Source organism: Cervus canadensis, chromosome 10 (genome assembly GCF_019320065.1).
Source record: "Cervus canadensis isolate Bull #8, Minnesota chromosome 10, ASM1932006v1, whole genome shotgun sequence".
Lineage (NCBI taxonomy): Eukaryota > Metazoa > Chordata > Mammalia > Artiodactyla > Cervidae > Cervus > Cervus canadensis.
The window spans coordinates 64,487,169-64,507,297 of NC_057395.1; the positions used below are offsets into that span (position 1 = coordinate 64,487,169).

At 52.2% G+C, this 20,129-nt stretch overlaps 1 protein-coding gene across 4 annotated transcripts; it reads left to right on the forward strand.

Moving 5' to 3' along the window:
* The first annotated feature begins 532 nt into the window (after positions 1-532).
* Positions 533-19,870, forward strand: TGIF2 (TGFB induced factor homeobox 2). 4 transcript variants are annotated; one of them, XM_043478696.1, is made up of 3 exons: positions 533-789; positions 4,523-4,748; positions 17,078-19,870. In XM_043478696.1, exons 2-3 carry the CDS (start codon positions 4,557-4,559, stop codon positions 17,597-17,599), a joined length of 714 nt encoding a protein of 237 aa, XP_043334631.1. In that variant the 5' UTR covers positions 533-789; positions 4,523-4,556; the 3' UTR covers positions 17,600-19,870. The 4 variants fall into 4 exon arrangements, with proteins under 4 accessions (XP_043334631.1, XP_043334632.1, XP_043334633.1 ...); XM_043478697.1 differs by having other exon boundaries at positions 533-695; XM_043478698.1 differs by lacking the exon at positions 533-789 and adding an exon at positions 1,574-1,690.
* Positions 19,871-20,129: the final 259 nt, after the last annotated feature.

Consider the following 20,129-nt stretch of genomic DNA (forward strand, 5'->3'; position numbering starts at 1 on the left):
TTTCGCTTTGATTGCCCCTTGTGTGATGAACTCTAGGGCTACGTGCTTTGGGCTTGTGTCCGAGGGGTGACCTCTATCCGACTCTATGAGACCTTGAGGACAGAACCAGCGTCACATTCAGACCGAAGTCCTCACCAGTTAGGGGGCGGGCAGTAAATCCCCGGACCAACTGGGCCTCAGTTTCCTCTCCAAGCAATGGGAACAATCAACCCGCCGGCGGGAGATCCCGGTGGAGGGAACAGACTAACAAACGTTAGGATCTGCATGACTTCTCTTCCTCATTACGGCCCCCACCCCCCAGCGTGGGGCACACAGTAGGCGCTCCGGAAACGCTCTCCGAAAGGAGGAACGGGCCACTTCCTGCCCCCCAAGCGGACGGTCCCGACCGGGGTCCCCAGCGCTCCTCTCCGGAGGCCATGCAGCATTCCTGCGGGCGGGGGTGGGCGCAGGAAGAAGGTGCCCTCCCGGCCCCGCCCCCTCCGGGCGCGGTGGGCGGGGCCGAGCCCCCAGCCTCCGCAGGCCCGCCCCGCGGGGGGTGGGCGTAGCGCACCGCGCTCCGCACAAAGTTTGTTTTCTCCCTCCGGGCGGGTGGGGGAGGGCGAGCCGAGCGCCGAGGGGAGGAGAGGGGATCTGACGTCAGGCCGCGAGGTGCTTTCCAGCCGCGAGCTGTCAGGCCCGAGTGTCAGGCCCGGCAGGTACGCGGCGCGCTCCCCCGGCGCCCCCCGCCCCCTGCCGGGACGCCCGGGACCGAGCCCGAGGCCTCGTGGACGGAAAAGCCGCTGGGGGAAAGTCAGTGCGGGGCGCCGGAGTTGGGGGGGGGGCGGATGGGGGCGGGGGGGCGCGCGGACAACTTGGAAAGTTTCTTTCTCTCCGCCAGGCGGGGGAGGGGGCGTCGTCCTAGCGCGTGCGATTGTGGGTGTGTGAGCCCGGGTGTGTTTGAGTCCCGACTGCGGTGTGCTGGTGGGGGCCGGTCGGGGTACGGGGGGGCGCGGCTCTCCCGCCCTCCCCCCCTCCCGGAGGAAGTTCGCTTGGGGCCCCTTGGTCGGGGAGGGTACCCAGCTCCCGAGGATCCCACCCCGGGAGAGGGCCTACCCAGCCCCGGGGCCGGGGTTGAGCGCGCGGGGGGCGGGTTTGTTTGGTTTCAAAAGTGCACGTTGCTAACCGCCGGTCGCCCCCCCACCCCCCGCCGCGGCCGGGCCGGGGAGGGGCCCCCCGAGAGTGACAGCTGCGGGTGGGGGCAGCGGGAAGGTCTCGGAGCTGGGGGGGGGGCCGGGGAGCCCGCGCGAGTTCCCTTTTCCTTTGGAACAAAGGAAAGTCTGTCTCTGAGGCATCTGTCACTCCCGGGCGGGCCAAGGGAGCGGGGCGCGTGGGGCCGGCGACCCGAAGAAAGTTTGTGCGCGCCGGGTCCTTCGGGCAGGCCGAGTCGGAGCCGAGCCTCCCTCGGGGGGGGGAAGCGCGCAGTCTCCGGGGCAGGGGGCGGCCAACATGGAGTCTGGGCGCAGGGCTGGTGCGGTGGGGGGGCGGTGCGGAGGTGGGAGCCCAGCCCCCTCCCCTCCCCCTCCGGGCCGAGTTCGGAGCACAAAGCCGAGCGCGCAGGCTCGGCCGGCCCCGCGCCCCGAAGATCAGCCAGCGCCGAGCGGCGGGGGAAGGAGGGTGGGAACCAAACTTTTTCCTGCCCCGGGACAGACACGTGAGTTTTCTTTCTTCCCGAGCCCCCGCCCCACAGGGGTGGCGGGCCCGCCGGGGAGCCGAAGCGCCGAGTGTGACGCAGGGTGGCGGGGCGGGGGGGCGAGGGGTGCCGGCGCCCCGAGCGAAGGCCGATTCCCCCGCCGCCCCGGGAGCCATGTGCTCCGACTCGGGTCTGGGCCGCGGGGGAGGCTGCGCGCTTTGTGTGAACTTCTGGGAACGCCGCGCGAGGGCTCGGCCCGGGGGAGTGTCGGCCGAGCTGCAGGGAGTTGTCAGAAAGTCGGTGCGGGAGTGCTTGCAGGTCCGGCGTCGTGGAGTGGTGCCCCGGGTGTTGTGTTCAGAGGGTGCTGCCGCAGGCCAGTGAGGGTAAGACCTGATCCCTGGTGTGATGCGGTCAGGAGTTTTCCCAGTCTGAGAGTTTGTGGGTGGGTGAGTCGTTTGGAGTTCTTGAGTGGGCGTATATCCAGGGACTGGTTGCGTGGTACCAGTTGTTCGTGCTGAAGGTGGGATTTGTAAACTGTATGTCTGCTGGATTTGTCGGTGGAAATCGTGGGGGTTCCAGGGGCTGGGCGATGGGCTGGTGCCAGTTATCGGGAGTGCTGTTAAGAGTTGCCTGGTGTGAGGCTGGGTGGGAGTGTGGGGTGTGTGTGTGGTGAACCTCCCTGCTTGGGGTTTGTGACTGGTGTCTGCTGTAGTTGTCGGTGTATGGCTGGGTCGCAGACACTGCGGTGGGGAAGTCTGTGCAGGGTCATCTCCGCAGGCCACCCACTGGAACCCCGCAGACTAGGATTTGATTGGCAGCCAGGGTGGAATTTGTGCAGATCACCTCGCGTAAACTCCCAGCCTGCCAGGGCTGCATCCTTGCCTGAGCTCAGGTCCTGACTGCCCTGGCCAGCTAAACCTCAGAAACCTGACCTCAGAAAGCAGCCTGCTCGTGGTGCTCTCTGAGGAGTGGCATCTCTCACCAGTGCCTGTCTCACCTCCAGGTGGCCTGGCTGGGAGAGTAGACCCTTCCCTCGAAAGCCTGGCCTAGCCAGCCCAGATATCTGGGCTCCGGCCCAAGTCGAGGAAACAAAACCTGGGAGATGCCAGAGTCTGCTGGCCCAGACTGCGAGGGAGCTGTTAAAAGGCTGAGGAGGGAGGAGCCTTGAGATTCTGGCATCAGCTTGTCCTGGAACTTTTTTTTGGTTTTAAAAATGTAGATCTTTTACTGCGTTGGGGAAGGAGAACCTTGGGGGGGGGGGGGGATGAGGAGGATGAGCAACTGAGTTGGGAGTGTCTAGGGAAACACCTTCCTTCCACTGACAGTTGACTAGGACGCAAGCCCAGAGAGGGAAGGTTGCTTGCCCCAGGTCACACAGCCAAGCTGGAGGAACCAGAGCCCAGCCTTTGCTCATTTTTCCGGATTTTTGAGGCACTGATTTCTGGGACCAGACCAAGGTCTAAATGACGAAGAAGAATGTCAGAGAGAAAACCAGTAGGGATAATTCAACATTTCTGCAGGGTATACAATAGGTACACAGTAAATGTTGCATGGATTGCTATAGGAGTGTGGAGATTGATAGGGTTTCCAGACTCCACACTGGGTCTTGGGAGACCTGGGAAGCAGGAAGGCATGGGGGCAGGGCAAGCCATCAGGGTCCAAACTGTGCTTCCATACCACATCCTGGAGGTCAGATTTTTTTTTTTCTATAACAACTTTATTGAAGTATAATTCACATACCGTACAGCTTACACTTTTGTTTTTTTGGTTGTGCTAGGTCTTCGTTGCTGCGCACAGACTTTCTCTAGTTGCTTTGGATGGTGGAGGGGGGCTCCTCTTCGTTGTGATGCGAGGGCCTCTCATTGTGGTGCCTTCTCTCGTTGTGGAGCACGGGCTTAGTAGTAGTGCATGGGCTTAGTTACTAACTCTTCGGCATGTGGGATCTTCCCTGACCAGGGATCAAACTTGTTTTCCCTCCATTGGCAAGCGGATTCTTATCCACTATACCACCAGGGAAGTCCCTAGCTTACACATTTAAAAGCAAATAGATCAATGATTTTATCACCTGGAAAAGAAACTTCATACCCTTTAGTGATTACTCTTCTATTCCCTTCCAGCCCATTCTGAACATTTCATAAAAATAGAATCATACAGTATGTGTTTTTTGTGACTGGGTTCTTTTACTTAGCATATTTGCAATTTCATGCATACTGTAGCCTGTATCGAGACTTCCTTTTTACAGCTGAATAATATTCTACTGTATTATGGGTAGACCACATTTCATTTATCCATACATCTGTTGGAGGATACTTGGGTTGCTTCCACCTTTGACTACTATGAATAATGTTGTACAAGGTTTTGTGTGGACATGGGTTTTCACTTGTCTTCATAACCAGCTACCTTAGGCATGAAATTACTGGGTCCCATGGTAACTGTTTAACAGCCATAGTATCCTGGATGACTTTCTGAATCTCTCTGGGCCTTCGTTTTTCTTATCTATAAAATGATGATCATATTACTGTCTCCCTCACAAGGGCATGTGTGAGGACTGAATGAGATAACAAATGTGAAGTGCTCAGTACAGAGCGCAGAAAACAGGCCTCAGTGGTAGCTGTAATTACTGTCTGGTTCTATTTATTAATGATCTACCATTTGTTTCAATAGTTTGCTCTGGCCTGATGAACTAGAGGCGTTTTGGGCTCTTCCTTCTACCTTGCCCAAGCTTTGGTGTGGCCTGAGACTGAGTTTCGATTACCCCATTTCTGGCGTCCCAGGCTCTAATGACGTGCTGAGAGAAGGGTCACAGGCAGCACGTGGTAATAACGTCCCCATCCCCTTTGTCACCTCTTTCAGGCTTGCCTGAGGTCTCGCCTCGCCCCTAGACACCATGTCGGACAGTGACCTGGGCGAGGAGGAAGGCCTCCTCTCCCTGGCAGGCAAGAGGAAGCGCAGAGGGAACCTGCCCAAGGAGTCGGTGAAGATCCTCCGGGACTGGCTGTACCTGCACCGCTACAACGCCTACCCCTCAGAGCAGGAGAAGCTGAGCCTCTCTGGACAGACCAACCTGTCGGTGCTGCAGGTAAGCAGGGGATCGCAGGAGACTCAGGTTCTGGTCCCATCCCAGGCCTGTCACTGACTCAGCTGTGTGGCTTTGGGCTGGTCACCTCCCCTCCCTGGGCCTCAGTTTCTTCTTGGGTCAGGTGAGAATAGCCAGCCTCTCTGCCTCACAGGAAGACAACTGTGTGAAGACTTCACAGCTAGATTTCAGATTCTGGGGCGTTCTGAAGAGGCAGGGAATTGTTATTAATGTCTGGGTGTCATCATTAATACAGGACACCAAGAGAAGGTGGAAAGGCAGTGAGTGTCTGGGCTTTGGCCTCCAGCCCCAGACAGGTGCTTGGATGGCAGTTTGGTTTCCAGGGGCAGTTGGTGATCTGCAGATTGGTTAAAAAGGAGTTGGAATCACAGTGAAGGAAAGGGCAGAAGGGAGAGATTCTGGGGTCAAAACCCCATTCTGCCATGCAGAAGCTGTGAACCACACTTTGATTTCCCATCTGTAAAGTGGGGTTGGACTGCCTGACTGAACTGCTGTGAGGAAGAGATTCAGAACTGGATGTGAAAGTGCTCTGTAAACCACAAACATGAAGACGCTCAAAGGAGCCTGTTACCCACTTCTGGTCAGAGTGAGGGGAATTAGCTACTTTGAATTGTCCCTGTTGCTGACCTGCAGGTGTGTGTGTTCTGTTTTCATGATGCTGAGGTAAGACACCCGACCCAGAGCGGGCCCCCGGCCTCGCAGGGGCGCACCTCCATGCCCGCCGCCTCCCCTCCCACTTCTCTCCTTTCCTGGCCCGTTCCTCCAGTCCATGGCCCTACCTCTCATTCCCTTACCCGACTCCGAACCGCCCACATCTTCCAGCTGTTTTCCCTCTTCTACAAAGCCTCATGGTGAGTATTCAGCCCTCTGAATTCCTGTCACCTGACTTTATACCTGCTGGGCAGTGGTTAATAGGAGTCTGTCTATGAGAAAGGCTCTAGAGTTACAGACCCTGACTCGGATCCCATCTTCTCCACAAGAGAAAGCCTGGACCTTGGCCAAGTCACTGCCTCCTCTCTGAGCTTCGTGTTTCCTCATCTGAGAAAGGGAGATGTTGGTAGCACTTTGATAGTAGGTCAGGGCGCCAGACCGAGAAGAATTCCAGGCTTACTGGGAGGTGTTCAGGAAGGGCGGGTGCTTCTGCTCTTCCTCTCATCCTCTCCTAGATCACAGGTCTTGCCTAGCAGTTCCGAGACCCTCGGTGTACCGACAAGTGCTATATGCTGGGCAGAGCTTGGGGCCCCAGAGAGGACCCAGACACAGGCCTACCCTGGGCAGTGTCTAGTCTGGGATGGGAGCTGGGGAAGACCTGGTCACTGATGTTTGGGAGAAGTGATCACTGCTGGGACAGATGGCAGCAGAGATGAGGGCAGGGCTTCTGAGCAGGCCTGGAGTCTCAGAAGGCCTCCCAGAAGAGGTGGACTTTAACTCACAGGATATAGAACAGCACAGGCCAAAGACAGGTGCCTAAGATCCAGGATTACCTAGGTAGCCTCTTGCCAGTCTTCTGCCTGAAGCCTTTTTCCTCCTGTCTCTCGGGCCCTTGAACTCTGCAGCCTCTGAGCCATCTCCCTTGGTTTCTTCTTGACCTCTCTTGAGCCTGGCTTACTCTGGTGAGGCATTTTCTCATGAACTCATGCTCTGACTCCCCCAGCCTAGGGTGGAGGCCACTGCTGTGTATTCCATATGCCTCTACCTGTGCTGCTAAACCACCTGTCACACTTTATTGAAATTGCTAAAGGGACAGTGTTTCTCAAGCCTGAATAATGTACTGACTTCTCTTAAAGAAAATACTTTTCATGGATTTGCCTACCTCACAGTGTTGACTTGAATAATTTTTATCACATTCTTTAAGCATGTACAAACATAAAACTGGGTTTTAAAGAAAAAAAAAAACAAACTACTTGTTTTGCTCTTATACACAACTGTAAAATAACCAGTTTTCCAAGGTAAAGAAATGTAAAAGGAATGGGATTCCACCCAACTGCATTAATATCAAGTGGTGGATGGTGTGTTGTTGGCTGCCCTAGGATGAGTAGGGAGACAGAGGCACTGCCTGGCTCCAGAATTGAGCAAACCTGGGTGGCCAGAGGCCACAGCACTGCTACTTGTGACCAAAATGGAAACAAGACCAAACCAAACGAGTTCTTGTGCAGAACTCTGTGGGCCCCTCGGATGCCACGCCCCCAGATCCCTGCATTACAGAAATGTAGGTCTGGGACATGGATTAGCTGCTGCAGACTGGAGGCTTCTGCAGAAGGGCCGGCTGGGTCTCAGCCTCCGCTGGTGGGAGGGGTTTCAGAGGTGGCCACCCTGAGAGTTAAGGAGCAGCCTGGACCGCGTGGCATTCTTTTTTTAATATTTATTTGTTTGACCATGTCAGGTCTTGGGTGTAGCACGAGCACTCAGGAGTTGTGGCGCTTGGGCTTGGCTGCCTCGCAGCATGTGGGATCCTAGTTACCCGATCAGGATCGAACCTGCGTCCCCTGCACTGTGAGGCGGACGCCCAGCCTCTGGGCCACCAGGGAAGTCCCCCGACTGGCGTTCTTGATGAAAACTGTACTGTGAATCCCAAGCAGCGCCAGCCACACACACCCCTGCTTGAAGGTCTCACCGGCACCCCAGACTGATAACACCTAATTTCTCCAAGCTGGATCCTTCCTTCTCTAAGGAGTTCCCCCTGATAGCCCTTTCTCAGCTCGTTTGGTCTCACCAGTTCCAATATACTTGCTGCTGCTGTTTAGTTGCTCAGTCGTGTCTGACTCTTTGCGACCCCACGGACTGTAGCCCACCAGACTCCTCTGTCCATGGAATTTCCCAGGCCAGGATGCCAGAATGGATTGCCATCTCCTCCTCCTCCAGGGACTCTTCCTGACCCAGGGATTGAACTGGCGTCTCCTGCGCTGGCAAGTGGATTCTTTACCACTGCAGCCACCAGGGAAGCCAGTATTTCAGGAATATGGCTTCTCTCCTACCCTGATTCAACCTGGGTCACCTGTCACCCCTCTGCTTAAAGCCCTTCAGTGGCTGCTGTACCAGCCTGCAGAGCAGGCCTCATCCCTGGCCTCCCATGCTCCTGTCACCCTGACAGATACCCAGACCCCTTTGCTTCCACCCCTGACCAGGGAGACCCCTGACCCCTAGAGGAGCTCTGTGCTTCCACAGCACCAGGACTGGTCAGCATTTGGAATTGACTGATGGCCTTTTTTTTAAAAAGTGACTGGTTTATTTGACTGTGACTGGTCGTGGTCGCTCCGTGTGGGATCTAGTTCCCTGACCAGGGATTGAACCCAGGCCCCTGCATTGGGAGTTCGGAAGCTTAGTCACTGGTGCTGTGCTTAGTCACTCAGTCCTGTCCGACTCTGCGCCTGCCAGGCTCCTGTGTCCATGGGGATTCTCCAGGCAGGAATACTGGAGTGGGTTGCCATTCCCTTCTCCAGGGGATCTTCCCAACCCAGGGGATCTTCCCAACCCAGGTCTCCACATTGCAGGTGGATTCTTTACCCTCTGAGCCACCAAGGAAGCCCTGAATGATTTTTAGAACACTAAACTCCAGAAGCCTAGTCTTATTTATCATACATCCTAAGTGTTAGCTTAATGCCAGGTGTCTGGTAGATGCTCAGTAAATAATTCTTGAAGTGACAAAGAGAAGATTAAACTGTTGAAAATGTCAACAATGAGGACTTCAGAAGTACGGAAATGCAGTGGCTCCTCAACCTAGAAAAGTTGGTGTAAGCCAGTCCCTGGAAGCATCTCTTTTTCCTGTATTTAATTTTTAAAATTTACATTATTTATTAAGAACATTTGCAAATAACTGCAAAAGTAAGAGAATATTGTAATAACACCTCTGGCATCCATCACTTGACTCCAGCCAGCATCAAGCTTTTGCCAAGCTTGTTCACTCTCTCCCCTGGGACGTCCCTTTTGATTGTCTCCTTTAACTGGCCCAGGAGCAATCTCATTAGCAAGTCAATGAGTCATTTAACTCACTGGTTTGCTGGTACTTGCCCCCGGGCTAGGCAGTTGTGAGGGTGAAAGCAAAAAGTCATTTGTGAAGGATTTTCACAGGCCCCAGTGACACCCTCTAAGCCCACTGTATTGCTGTGCTTCCTAACTGTTCTAAGGGGCTGCCTGTTGGGGAGGGAAGGTAAGCGTGGCAGGGAGGTTGGGCCCATTTCCCTCCACCGTGTGGAGTATTGATGGGGGATGCTCTGTGCCGGACCTGATGCTGTGTCCTGGAAACACCACAGTAGAACAGGCACTGTCCCCCCCCCCCCCCGCCCACCCTACCCCCAGGGGGAGGGAAGGCATTATTCAAAGGACTAAGGATTCAGTGTAGTTAATTTCCAGTGTGGTGTCAGATGAACTGCCCTGGTAGGCAAGGCTTCTCTCAGGAAGCTGAATCTGGAATCCTGACGGACGTGAAGGATCGGGGAGGTGGGGTCAGCAGTCCCTCTGATACTTGTCCTGGGCCAGAGAGGGACCAAAGCTGTAGTGACCTGCTGCGTGGCCAGGGGGTAGCCTGGCCCTGCCCTGGCATGCATAGGCATGACCCTATGAACTGCAGACTGCCAGCTTCCTCTGTCTATGGGATTTCCCAGGCAAAAATACTGGAGTGGGTTGCCATGCCCTCCTCCAGGGCATCTTCCCGGCCCAGGGATCAAACCTGTGTCTCTTAGATCTCCTGCATTGGCAGGCGAATTCTTTTATCACTGCGCCTTTACCATTCGAAGCTGCTCTCTTTACTCTGAAAGGCTCCAAAGGCAGGCTCCCGGCTTCTTCCTGCAGGTAACCACTGTCTCCCCACCTTAAGGCTTTTCATCTGTGTGTTTTGTTTTGTTTTCTGAGCTTTTTGTATAAAACTTTTTTGCTTAAATATGAGGTTTGGCCCACTAGGACAAGTTAAACCAGTGGGCTAAACCATTGGTTCTTAAACTTGGGTGGCAGAATTCTGGAAAGCTTGTTTAAAAATATACATTCCTAAAAAAAAAAAACAACACCACATTCCTGATTCCACCCTCCTCTATCCCCCATCTATAAAGCAGAATATATAGTTTTTAAAAATCACCCTTAAGGTGATCTAACATAGCCAGCTGCCTTTAGGAGCACCCAGATAGGAATGGTCACAACTCAGGTGGAGGGATTGGATGTTTGGGAAAGGTCTCTCTGTGCCCTCATTCTTTCCCCTCTTTTTACTTCTGTCTTTCCCAGCTGAAAAGACTTACTAAAGTTAAAGCACTCCTGGGACTTCCCTGGTGGTCCAGTGGTTAAGACTACGCTACCAATGGAGGAGACCTGGGTTTGATCCCTGGTTGGAGAACTAAGATCCCACATGGTGCGTGACACAGCCAAAAAAAAAAAACCACTCACATGCCTTCAAAAGACCTGCTCTGATCCTCATGGCCTTCATCGGCTCCCTAGTGCCCCTCCCACTCCCATTTGCCACAGTGATTCCTTCTGTATCCTTCATCTGGGCCACTGATTAAAAAAAAGCTACTGACAGGGCAGCAGCCTTTCAGACAGAGCCCTGCTTTATGGTAGGGACAGTCTTCAGGCACCCAGCCTGTGTTTTGCCGTATCAATCACAGAATTCACCTTGGCATTCTCCTACCCACTCCTCAGGGACCTTGAGCTGGAGCATGTCACGTGCTTTCCGCCCCCCCCCCCCTATTTAAGCTTGGGTTGAGCAGCCAGAGGGAGCTGCAGAAAATCCACACAGCCTGTTATCACAGCTGGCACTGGTGGTACACTCGGGCCTTGGGCCCTTCCCCTGCCTCCCTCAACTGTGCATTTCTATCGGATGAGAAGACAAAACAGACAGTAAGGAGGCTGCCAAGTTTTCCGCAGGCCAGGGTGAGCTTGGGGAGGGGGGTGTTCTTATGCTGTTCGCTTCTCAGAATTAGAAGCCAAAATGGGAGGTGCAGCTAGAGGCTAGGTGCCCACGCATCTGCTGGTAAAGCCAGGCTCCCCTCCACACGACTGCGCTCAAGACAGAAACACTGGTCCCTTGCTCCTCTCAACCCTGGTCATGTTTCTGCTACATCCTGGGATAAGGGGGAGAGGTGCAGTGCTCTCCTGGGGCACAGGTAGATGGGGAGGCAGCTGGAGACAGAGAGATGGAAGCCTCTGAGCAAGGAGGAAGGGCCTCGGGCTGACTGTCTTTAGTTTTTCACATGGTTGTTGCCTGGAACCAGGCTATTTGGACCACATCCCAGCCTTTGCACTTGTTACTGAATCTCCCTGATCGGGGTTCTGTTTCTTCAACAGCTGAAATAAAATGGAGCTCATCACAGAAGCTGTCTCATAAACTTGTTGTTTAGTCACTAAGCAGGTCCTGATTCTTTTGTGACCTCATGGACTGTAGCCCCACCAGGCTTCCCTGTCCTTGGGATTTCTCAGGCAAGAATACTGGAGCGGGTTGCCGTTTCCTTCTCCAAGAGATCTTCCCAACTCGGGGATTGAACCTGTGTCTCCTGCATTGCTGGCAGGTTCTTTACCGCTGAGCCACCAGGTAGAAGAGTGAGTTAGTTCGATGGGAGATGTTCAGAACAGCAGCACAGTCGTGTGGAGGGGAGCCTGGCTTTACCAGCAGATGCGTGGGCACCTAGCCTCTAGCTGCACCTCCCATTTTGGCTTCTAATTCTGAAAAGGGAACAGCATAAGAACAGCCCCCTTCCTAAGCTCACCCTGGCCTGCGGAAAACTTGGCAGCCTCCTTACTGTCTGTTTTGTCTTGTTCAACAAGTGTCTGCTTTTAGGATTACGATGATGACTTTCAGCTCTCCGTTTTGTTCCTCTATTCAGTAAGACACAGCAAATGAGAATGAGAAGAACAGGAGGGCCCCTAAAGCCAAAAGACCTGGACTTGACCCCCAGCTCTGTACTTGGAGGCGGTGTGACTTGGGGCAGATTCTTTCATCTGTGAGTTCTGGGTCGCTCTGCAGTACTTTGGGGACGCTGCTTACTACTGTCGAGGCTTGCTTGCAGATTAAACATATCACAAGTGAGATGGCTGGCATGGTACCTCATATCAAAGTCCTTCCTTCCTTTGTCCTCTTAGCCTATTCAGTCTCACTCCTCCCTCAGGGCCCTCCTGCCACCGCAGCCAGGACTGGAGTGAGCAGCTCGGCCCCGTCAGCTGATGGCTGCTGTCATGTGTGTGCTCGCTCTGAGAGGACCAGAGAGGGAAGGCGGAGTAAATGTGAACCGCAGAGGCAGGGTCTTTCTAGGCTGGAATGGAGAGGGAGAGAAGCAACAAGCAGCCTTTGGTGCTGCCTTGCCCAGGAGCGTTCCCAGCCTGACAGGACCTGGAGTCCAGTGCCGTCCTTGGCTCACCTCTAAGAGCAAGTGTGGCTGCAGGCTGCTGGGCAGGGAGCCATGTATCTCCAGGTGCCAGCTCTGGTCACAGGTGGCTGTCCCTTTGAGTAGTGGTACCCAAGGCCTTGCCAAGGTATGAGCCGAGAAAGGCGATAGGCAGAGGTGGAAACTGGTCCAGGAGCCCTGAGGAGACTGGGCCTTTGGTCCATTCACCTGTAAGAGGAACGTTAGACGTTTTTGCAGCCCACACAGTTGCCGGCATCTCAGCACAAGGCAGGTGTGTGTGTGTGAAGGGGGGGTCCTGTCTTTCCCTCTCCCTACAGCAGCTGCTACATGCTCTGTAAGTTATCTGTTGATAAACTAGGAGGAGATGGAGAAGGAAATGGCAACCCACTCCAGTATTCTTGCCTGGAAAAGTCCATGGACAGAGGAGCCTGGCGGGCTGAAGTCCATGGGGTTACATGACTAAGCATGTGTGCACAAGGGTGGAGGGAGATGGGTTGGTAGCAATAAAGTGGTAGAACTAAAAAAAAAAACAGGAGGAGAGAAAAGACAGGACCATGAGAAGACTTAAGTTGAAGAAAGTGGGGAAAACCACTAAAGCCATTCAGGTATGACCTAAATTAAATCCCTTAAGATTATACAGTGTAAGTGACAAATAGATTCAAGGGATAAGATCTGATAGAGTGCCTGAAGAACTATGGATGGAGGTTCATGGCATCGTATAGGAGTCAGTGATCAAGGCCATCCCCAAGAAAAAAATGCAAAAAGGCAAAATGGTTGACTGAGGAGGCCTTATAAATAGCTGAGAAAAGAAGAGAAGTTAAAGGCAAAGGAGAAAAGGAAAGATATACTCATTTGAATGCAGAGTTTCAAAGAATAGCAAGGAGACATAAGAAAGCCTTCCTAAATGTTCAGTGCAAAGAAATAGAGGAAAACAATAGAATGGCAAAGACTAGAGATCTCTTAAAGAAAATTAGAGAAAAAAAAAAAATTAGAGGTACCAAGGGAACATTTCATGCAAAGATGGGTACAATAAAGGACAGAAATGGTATGAACCTAACAGAAGCAAAAGATATTAAGAAGAGGTAGCAAGAATACACAGAAGAACTATACAAAAAAGACCTTAATGATCCAGATAACCATGATGGTATGATCACTCACCTAGAGCCAGACATCCTGGAATGCAGTCAAGTGGGCCTTAGGAAGCATCATGACAAACAAAGCTAGTGAAGGTGATGGAATTCCAGTTGAGCTGTTTCAAATCCTAGAAGATGACTCAAAGAGTGCTGTACTCAGCATGCCAGCAAATTTGAAAAACTCAGCAGTGGCCATGACTGAAAAAGGTCAGTTTTCATTCCAATCCCAAAGAAGGATAATGCCAAAGAATGTTCAAATTACTGCACAATTGCACTCACCTCACACACTAGCAAAGTAATGCTCAAAAGTCTCCAAGCCAGGCTTCAGCAGTACGTGAACCATGAACTTCCAGATGTTCAAGCTGGATTTAGAAAAGGCAGAGGAACCAGAGACCAAATTGCCAACATCCGCTGGATCGTAGAAAAAGCAAGAGAATTCCAGAAAAACATCTACTTCTGCCTTATTGATTATGCCAAAGCCTTTGACTGTAGATCACAACAAACTGGAAAATTCTAAGAGAAATGGGAATACCAGACCACCTTACCTACCTCCTAAGAAATCAGTATACTGGTCAAGAAGCAACAGTTAGAACTGGACATGGAACAACAGGCTGGTTCCAAATCGGAGAAGGAGTACATCGAGGCTGTATGTTGTTACCCTGCTTGTTTAACTTATATGCAAAGTACATCATGAGAAATGCCGGGCTGGATGAAGCACAAACTGGGATCAGGATTGCCGGGAGAAACATCAAACTCAGATGTGCAGATGATGCCACCCTTATGGCAGAAAGTGAAGAGGAACTAAAGAGCCTCTTGAAAGTGAAAGAGGAGAGTGAAAAAGCGGACTTAAAACTCAACATTCAGAAAACAAAGATCATGGCATCCGGTCCCATCACTTCATGGCAAATAGACGGGGAAACAATGGAAACAGTGACAGACTATTTTCTTGGGCTCCAAAATCACTGCAGATGGTGACTGCAGCCATGAAATTAAAAGATGCTCGCTCCTTGGAAGAAAAGCTATGACCAACCTAGACATCATATTAAAAAGCCAGAGACGTTACTTTGCCAGCAAAGGTCCATCTAGTCAAAGCTATGGTTTTTCCAGTAGTCATGTATGGATGTGAGAGTTGGACTATAAAGAAAGCTGAGCACCAAAGAATTGATGCTTTTGAACTGTGGTGTTGGACTCTTGAGAGTCCCTTGAACTTTAAGGAGATCCAACCAGTCCATCCTAAGGGAAATCAGTCCTGAATATTCATTGGAAGGACTGATGCTGAAGCTGAAACTCCAATACTTCGGCCACCTGATGAGAAGAGCTGACTCATTTGAAAAGACCCTGATGCTGGGAAGGATTGAGGGCAGGAGGAGAAGGGGACAACAGAGGATGAGATGGTTGGATGGCATCACCGATTCAATGGACATGAGTTTGCGCAAACTCCGGGAGTTGGTGATGGACAGGGAGGCCTGGTGTGCTGCAGTCCATGGGTCACGGAGAGTCCGACATGACTGAGCGACTGAAGTGAACTGAGGAGAAGAACCAACAATGTGGAAACTAGGTCAGGCCACTCATGGTTTAGGCCGCTTTGGTGGTTAACCATGGTGCTCTGGCCTCGTGGGGTCAGCCCTGCCTGCTTCTGTCTGTTCCTTACACCAAACCCTTTCCTGCCTCTCAGGGCCTTGACATTTGCCGTTCCCTCTGTCTGGAACATCGTTCCCTCAGCCTCTGTATGGCTGGCTCTTTCTAATCCGTCAGGTTTCGGTCTTCCCCTACCCTTTATCTACAGAAGTCACTCTTATCTTTATATACTACCTTTTTATTCCTGTCTGTTTGCTTCCTGGCACTTCTTGGCAGCGATGGTGATGTTTGTTCACTGCCAGTCTCCACAACCAGATGGACTTTAAGCTCCGCGGGACAGTGTGTGTCTGTTTAATTCACAGAAGCATCCCCAGCACCAAGAGCTGGCCTGATACACTAAGCAGTCCGTAAATCCTGAGTGAGCGCGGAGTCCTGAAAGGGAGGAAACAGGAAGGTGAGAGGTTCTACCTTGGCCATTCCAGTGAATGAAAGAAGCTGGGCTTTGGGACTCGGATATCCTGAGAGAAAGATGCCAAAGAATAGGGCTTGTTGTTCCTCCAGGTCCAAAGGGCCAGGCTTGGGGAGCCCTGGCTGGAGGTGGATTCCTGCCTGACTTCTCCAGGCTCAGCTTTATGTATGTTCTTGAGTAGAATGGGAATTGACCAAACACATAAGGCTGATAAAACTGTTAGCAGAGAATTGCATAGATGTATGGCCCATAGAGTCGCCAAGAGTAGGATACGGTTGAAGTGATCTAGCATGCACACACGCACACACAGTGCTTAAATGGCTACTGCTGATGAACCGTTCTCAACGAAAATGCCTAGAAACATGCCTAGATGGGTGGGTATGGTCCACACTATACCCATCCCTCATCACCAACACGCTCCCACAGTCTCTTCTTCTCTCCAGTACTTTGGTGTTAGCAGCAAAGGGATTTGGCCTCTTTCCCCGGCAGTAGCTCCTCCAGTGGAGGGCAAGAGGGAGAAGGACATGGAAAACACGATAAGGGGTTGTATTTGCCTGTTTAAGGGAAAAGTGGTTTTGTATTTATGAGCTTACACCAGCCACGCAGCTAAGAAACTGTTTCCTAGTCTAATCCATAGCTTCTAAAACAATGCCCAGGTGAGCTGTTACAGGATCGATCAGTGTTACTTTAGGCTGTTGGGAGTAAATGAGAGGAAAGGGGATATGAGAGGCTGGTGTTTTAGATGCCAGTAGTCATGCCATAATTAGGTGCCTTCCCTTGGGTGTGCAGAAGCTGTTCACACTCCCTAAACAATTATCTGCCCTCATGGTGTCATTCATTCAAGTATGAAAAAACTGTCAGGCCCCACAGCAGCTGTAGGTGAAGAGATGTGTTTTAAAACCATGTCCTCTGTCTAGCCCAATTTAGATCAGCCAAGACTTGTAAGAGTAAGCCTTCTCCAGGTAAAGAAGTGGATGTTCCAGAAAGAACGAATGTGATGTGCAAAAAAGCACGGAGCCTTTATCTTTTTTAAGCACAGGGCCTCAACAAAGGCTGGTGAGCAGTTTCACACTAACAATTATACAAGGGCTGGAAAGATAGGCCACGAACAGGGGAGGGGTTTAATACCCAGGCCCAGGAGTTTGGACTTGATTCTATAGGTGGTAGGAGACAAATGGCAGTTTTCTAGAACAAGAATAATAGTGTTGCATTTTACTTTACTTTTTAAAAAATACTTTCTATTTTAGGTGCATCAGGTCTTAGTTGCAGTACACAGACCATCTTTGTTGTGGCAGGTGGGCTCCAGAGTGCGTGGACTCTGTAGTTTGAGGTACATGGACTCTCTAGTTGAGGCGCAGGCTTAGTAGTCGTGACACGTGGGCTTAGTTCCCCGACCAGGGACTGAACCCACGTACCCTGCATTGAAAGGCAGATTCCTAACCACTGAACCACCAGGGAAGTTCTGGGGTATTGCACTTTAGAGAGTGAGTGACAGCCAGTGGCAAGGCTGAACTGGAGAGCTGTGCGAGCCTTGTCCTCAGAGAACACCACCGTGGGTCCTCGCAAACCTGACCGGGTCTTCCCATTCCTGCCTCCATCAGCACTGCCATGCTGTCCCTTCATTGGCTGGTTGCATTTTATTTTCATTTATCTGACTGCTTCTTTAACTCTCTCTTCCCAACAAACATCTGTGTGAGGGCTGCAGTTGAACCTGAATTGTTTGCTGCTGTGTTCCTGGGGCCTGGAACAGGGGCTTTGTAGCTGGTTTCGATCGAGGAACCTGATCCCGGTCTCTCATTCTGATTCCAGATCTGTAACTGGTTCATCAACGCCCGGCGGCGGCTCCTCCCAGACATGCTTCGGAAGGATGGCAAAGACCCCAACCAGTACACCATTTCCCGCCGCGGGGGCAAGGCCTCCGATGTGGCCCTCCCCCGAGGCGGCAGCCCCTCCGTGCTGGCTGTGTCTGTACCAGCCCCCACCAGCGTGCTCTCCTTGTCCATGTGCTCCATGCCGCTCCACTCCGGCCAGGGAGATAAGCCAGGAGCCGCCTTCCCACAAGGGGAGCCGGAGCCCCCCAAGCCCCTGGTGACCCCTGGGAGCACACTCACCCTGCTGACCAGGGCCGAAGCTGGAAGTCCCACGGGCGGACTCTTCAACACACCCCCGCCCACACCCCCGGAGCAGGACAAGGAGGACTTCAGCGGCTTCCAGCTGCTGGTGGAGGTGGCGCTCCAGAGGGCGGCAGAGATGGAGCTCCAGAAGCAGCAGAACCCGTCACCCCCCTTGCTGCGCACTCCCATTGCCTTAGTCCCTGAAAACCCCAAGTAGGCATCCGCCAGCAGGGGTGCTCAAGGTTCGAGCCCGCTGTCCTGGGTTTCCATTCTGGTTCCCCTTCCCACAGAGGGTTTTCTTTGGATCACTGCCAAACATCAGGATCATCTCCTCTGTCCGGAGGTCTTCAGCAGGAAGACACCAGGCGGTGTCGCTGCGCTGTGACGGGACCTCTCTGCTGACTCTGCCGTTTCTCTAGGCCTGCTCCGGGACGAGACCAAGACCTGGGAGACAGGCGTGGTGCTGCTGCTGCTGCTGCTGCTTCAGAGAATCCCCAGGACGCCTTTGTTGCAGCCTGCTTTCCTGGGCTGGGCACGGGAAACTGGCCTCGTTCAGACCCGTGCTGGGTCCAAGTTGCCCCTAACAGGGCCTCTCTTTGTTAAGCCAAGTGTGGACATTCCAGGTTCATAAGTGTGAACAAAAGAAAAGAGGTACTGATCAGATGTAACAGAACCGAGTCCAGTTGGATGTTTAGGTTTTTGCCAAACTTTGTGTTTATTTTTCCCTCTTTGCTGTGGTTTGCATGAACAGGCATAGTTAGCCCCGGTGTGGGGAATGAGAGTGCATTGCCTGATGAGCTGGGACTAGTTCACCACTGCAGCTGGGGATTGTTTTACAAGGAAGGAGTGTTTTCATTTGGGGGACCATCTAAATCTCTGCAAATTTCCAAATGGTTGTTTTGTTGTTGGTTTGGTTCCCTCCCCCCCCCCCCCAAAAAAAAAAGCAGAAACACTTTTATGGGCTTTGGCTTTTCTGCGTCATGTGCAGAAGGGGATCAAGCCACACCAGAGAGGGTCCAACAGAGAATCTGACCAAACCTTCTACGTGCAGAGCAGAGGAGGAGGATAAAAACAGGTGTGTTTTTTTTGTTTTTTTTTTGGTTTGTTTTTGTTTGTACTGTATGGTGAGGGTGGGGGTAGGGGAGGTAAGCTAGACTGAGGCAGTGGGGTGGTTTTTTTTTTTTTATTTCCCTCTTTAATCTTTTCTCCTTTATTGAAAGCTTCACCCCATGGCCTGGGTTTTGAATTCCTTCTAGGAACTTGGCTTAGTGGGGCCAGAATGTCAAAAAGTTCCCTGTAGCTCCTGCTTGGAGAGAAGTGAGCCATCTACTGGTTCGAAAGCCCTTACGTGGGCAGCTTTTCCCATGATGGTGGCCGGAGACTATTCCCACAGGAAGCGTGGGCTGGTGCCCCCCGCTGCCTGTGGACCTGCCTTGGGAGAGGCTGGGGCTAGAAGCCAGTTATGAAGCCTGTTCTCTGTGAGTGTCTCTTTCTTGCACCTTTCTTTAAATCGGAGCCGCAGAAGCCCCTGCCCTGAACTTCACAGTGAGAAAGATCAGTTAAGTCTTATTCTCCTCCCTTCCCCTCCCCACTTTTTTTTTTTTGCTGTTTCATTGCTGATAGCATTCAACAGCAATATACCCCCATCTTCTAGTATATCCTAAGAAACACTAATCCTAGGTTATTAGCTGAAATATTTTTTGTTATGAATAACATTGTTACTGGGCCAAAAGACAGGTCAGGATACTCAGCCTGTAGTTTCCTGAAGTTGCCAGGTTGGGCACAGGAGCACAGTTCCTGGGTGTTGGCTGAATGGGGTGGGCCTGGCCGGGAGAAAGGCAGCAACACGTGTTCTATCCTTCTGGGGTGATTTCCTGAAGACTTCAGGGAGGCTCCCCAACTTCTGAGTGGCTTGGCCCACCCATTGCTGTAGGAATGGGGATTGGTTATTTAAGAGAAGGAGCTCTTTCTCTGTTAGCAGGCGAGTCTTCTAGGCTCTCTCTTCCGCCTCCCCTCCTTGCATGTCCCAGGGGGATCAGGGACCCTCACCCTCCTGAGGCCCCACTGGGGAAGAATGGACATGGCAGCTTCAGGGTTAGCGGAGGCTGCTGCTTGCCCGGCCTACCTTCCCACCCCGTGTCTGTGAGCCCAGGTCTGGCGTGACTGTTGCAAGACACTGGTAGCAGGGGACTCTGGAAGTGTATTGGGCTGGGGGTGGGGGGGACTTTCCCTTCCCACAGTGCACTGAGCAGTAGAGGGCGTAAGGGGTGAGGGAGCCGTGCTGCTGAATTCTGGTTGGCATCCCCCCTTGTACATGATGGGGAGGCTGGGGGTGGGGCAGGCTCTGCTTGGTCTGGTTGTGAGAGAAGCCTGGAGGAGAAGCACAGTTATCCCGTTGAATTATCTGAGCGAAAAACTACTGTAAATACCTTGTTTTTGTCTTTTGTCAAATAAAGTTGTTTTTTTGTTTTTGTCTTTGTTTTTCAAAGCAGAAAGATGATTCACTGTGACCCTGGGCCCAGCCTGGAGACGGGACAGTGGCTGAGTTCTTACTCTGCCTTAGCTCTTTCACTCTCTAGTAGCTGCTTATACATGTCATGTACTCTGTGTTTCTGTTTCCTAGGCCCCAACTGCATTCTGTATCCTCTTTTTAATTACTTATTTATTTTGGGTTGTGCTGGGTCTTCATTGCTGCATGAGGGCTTTCTCTGGTTGCAGTGAGCAGTGGCTTCTCTTGTTGCAGTATG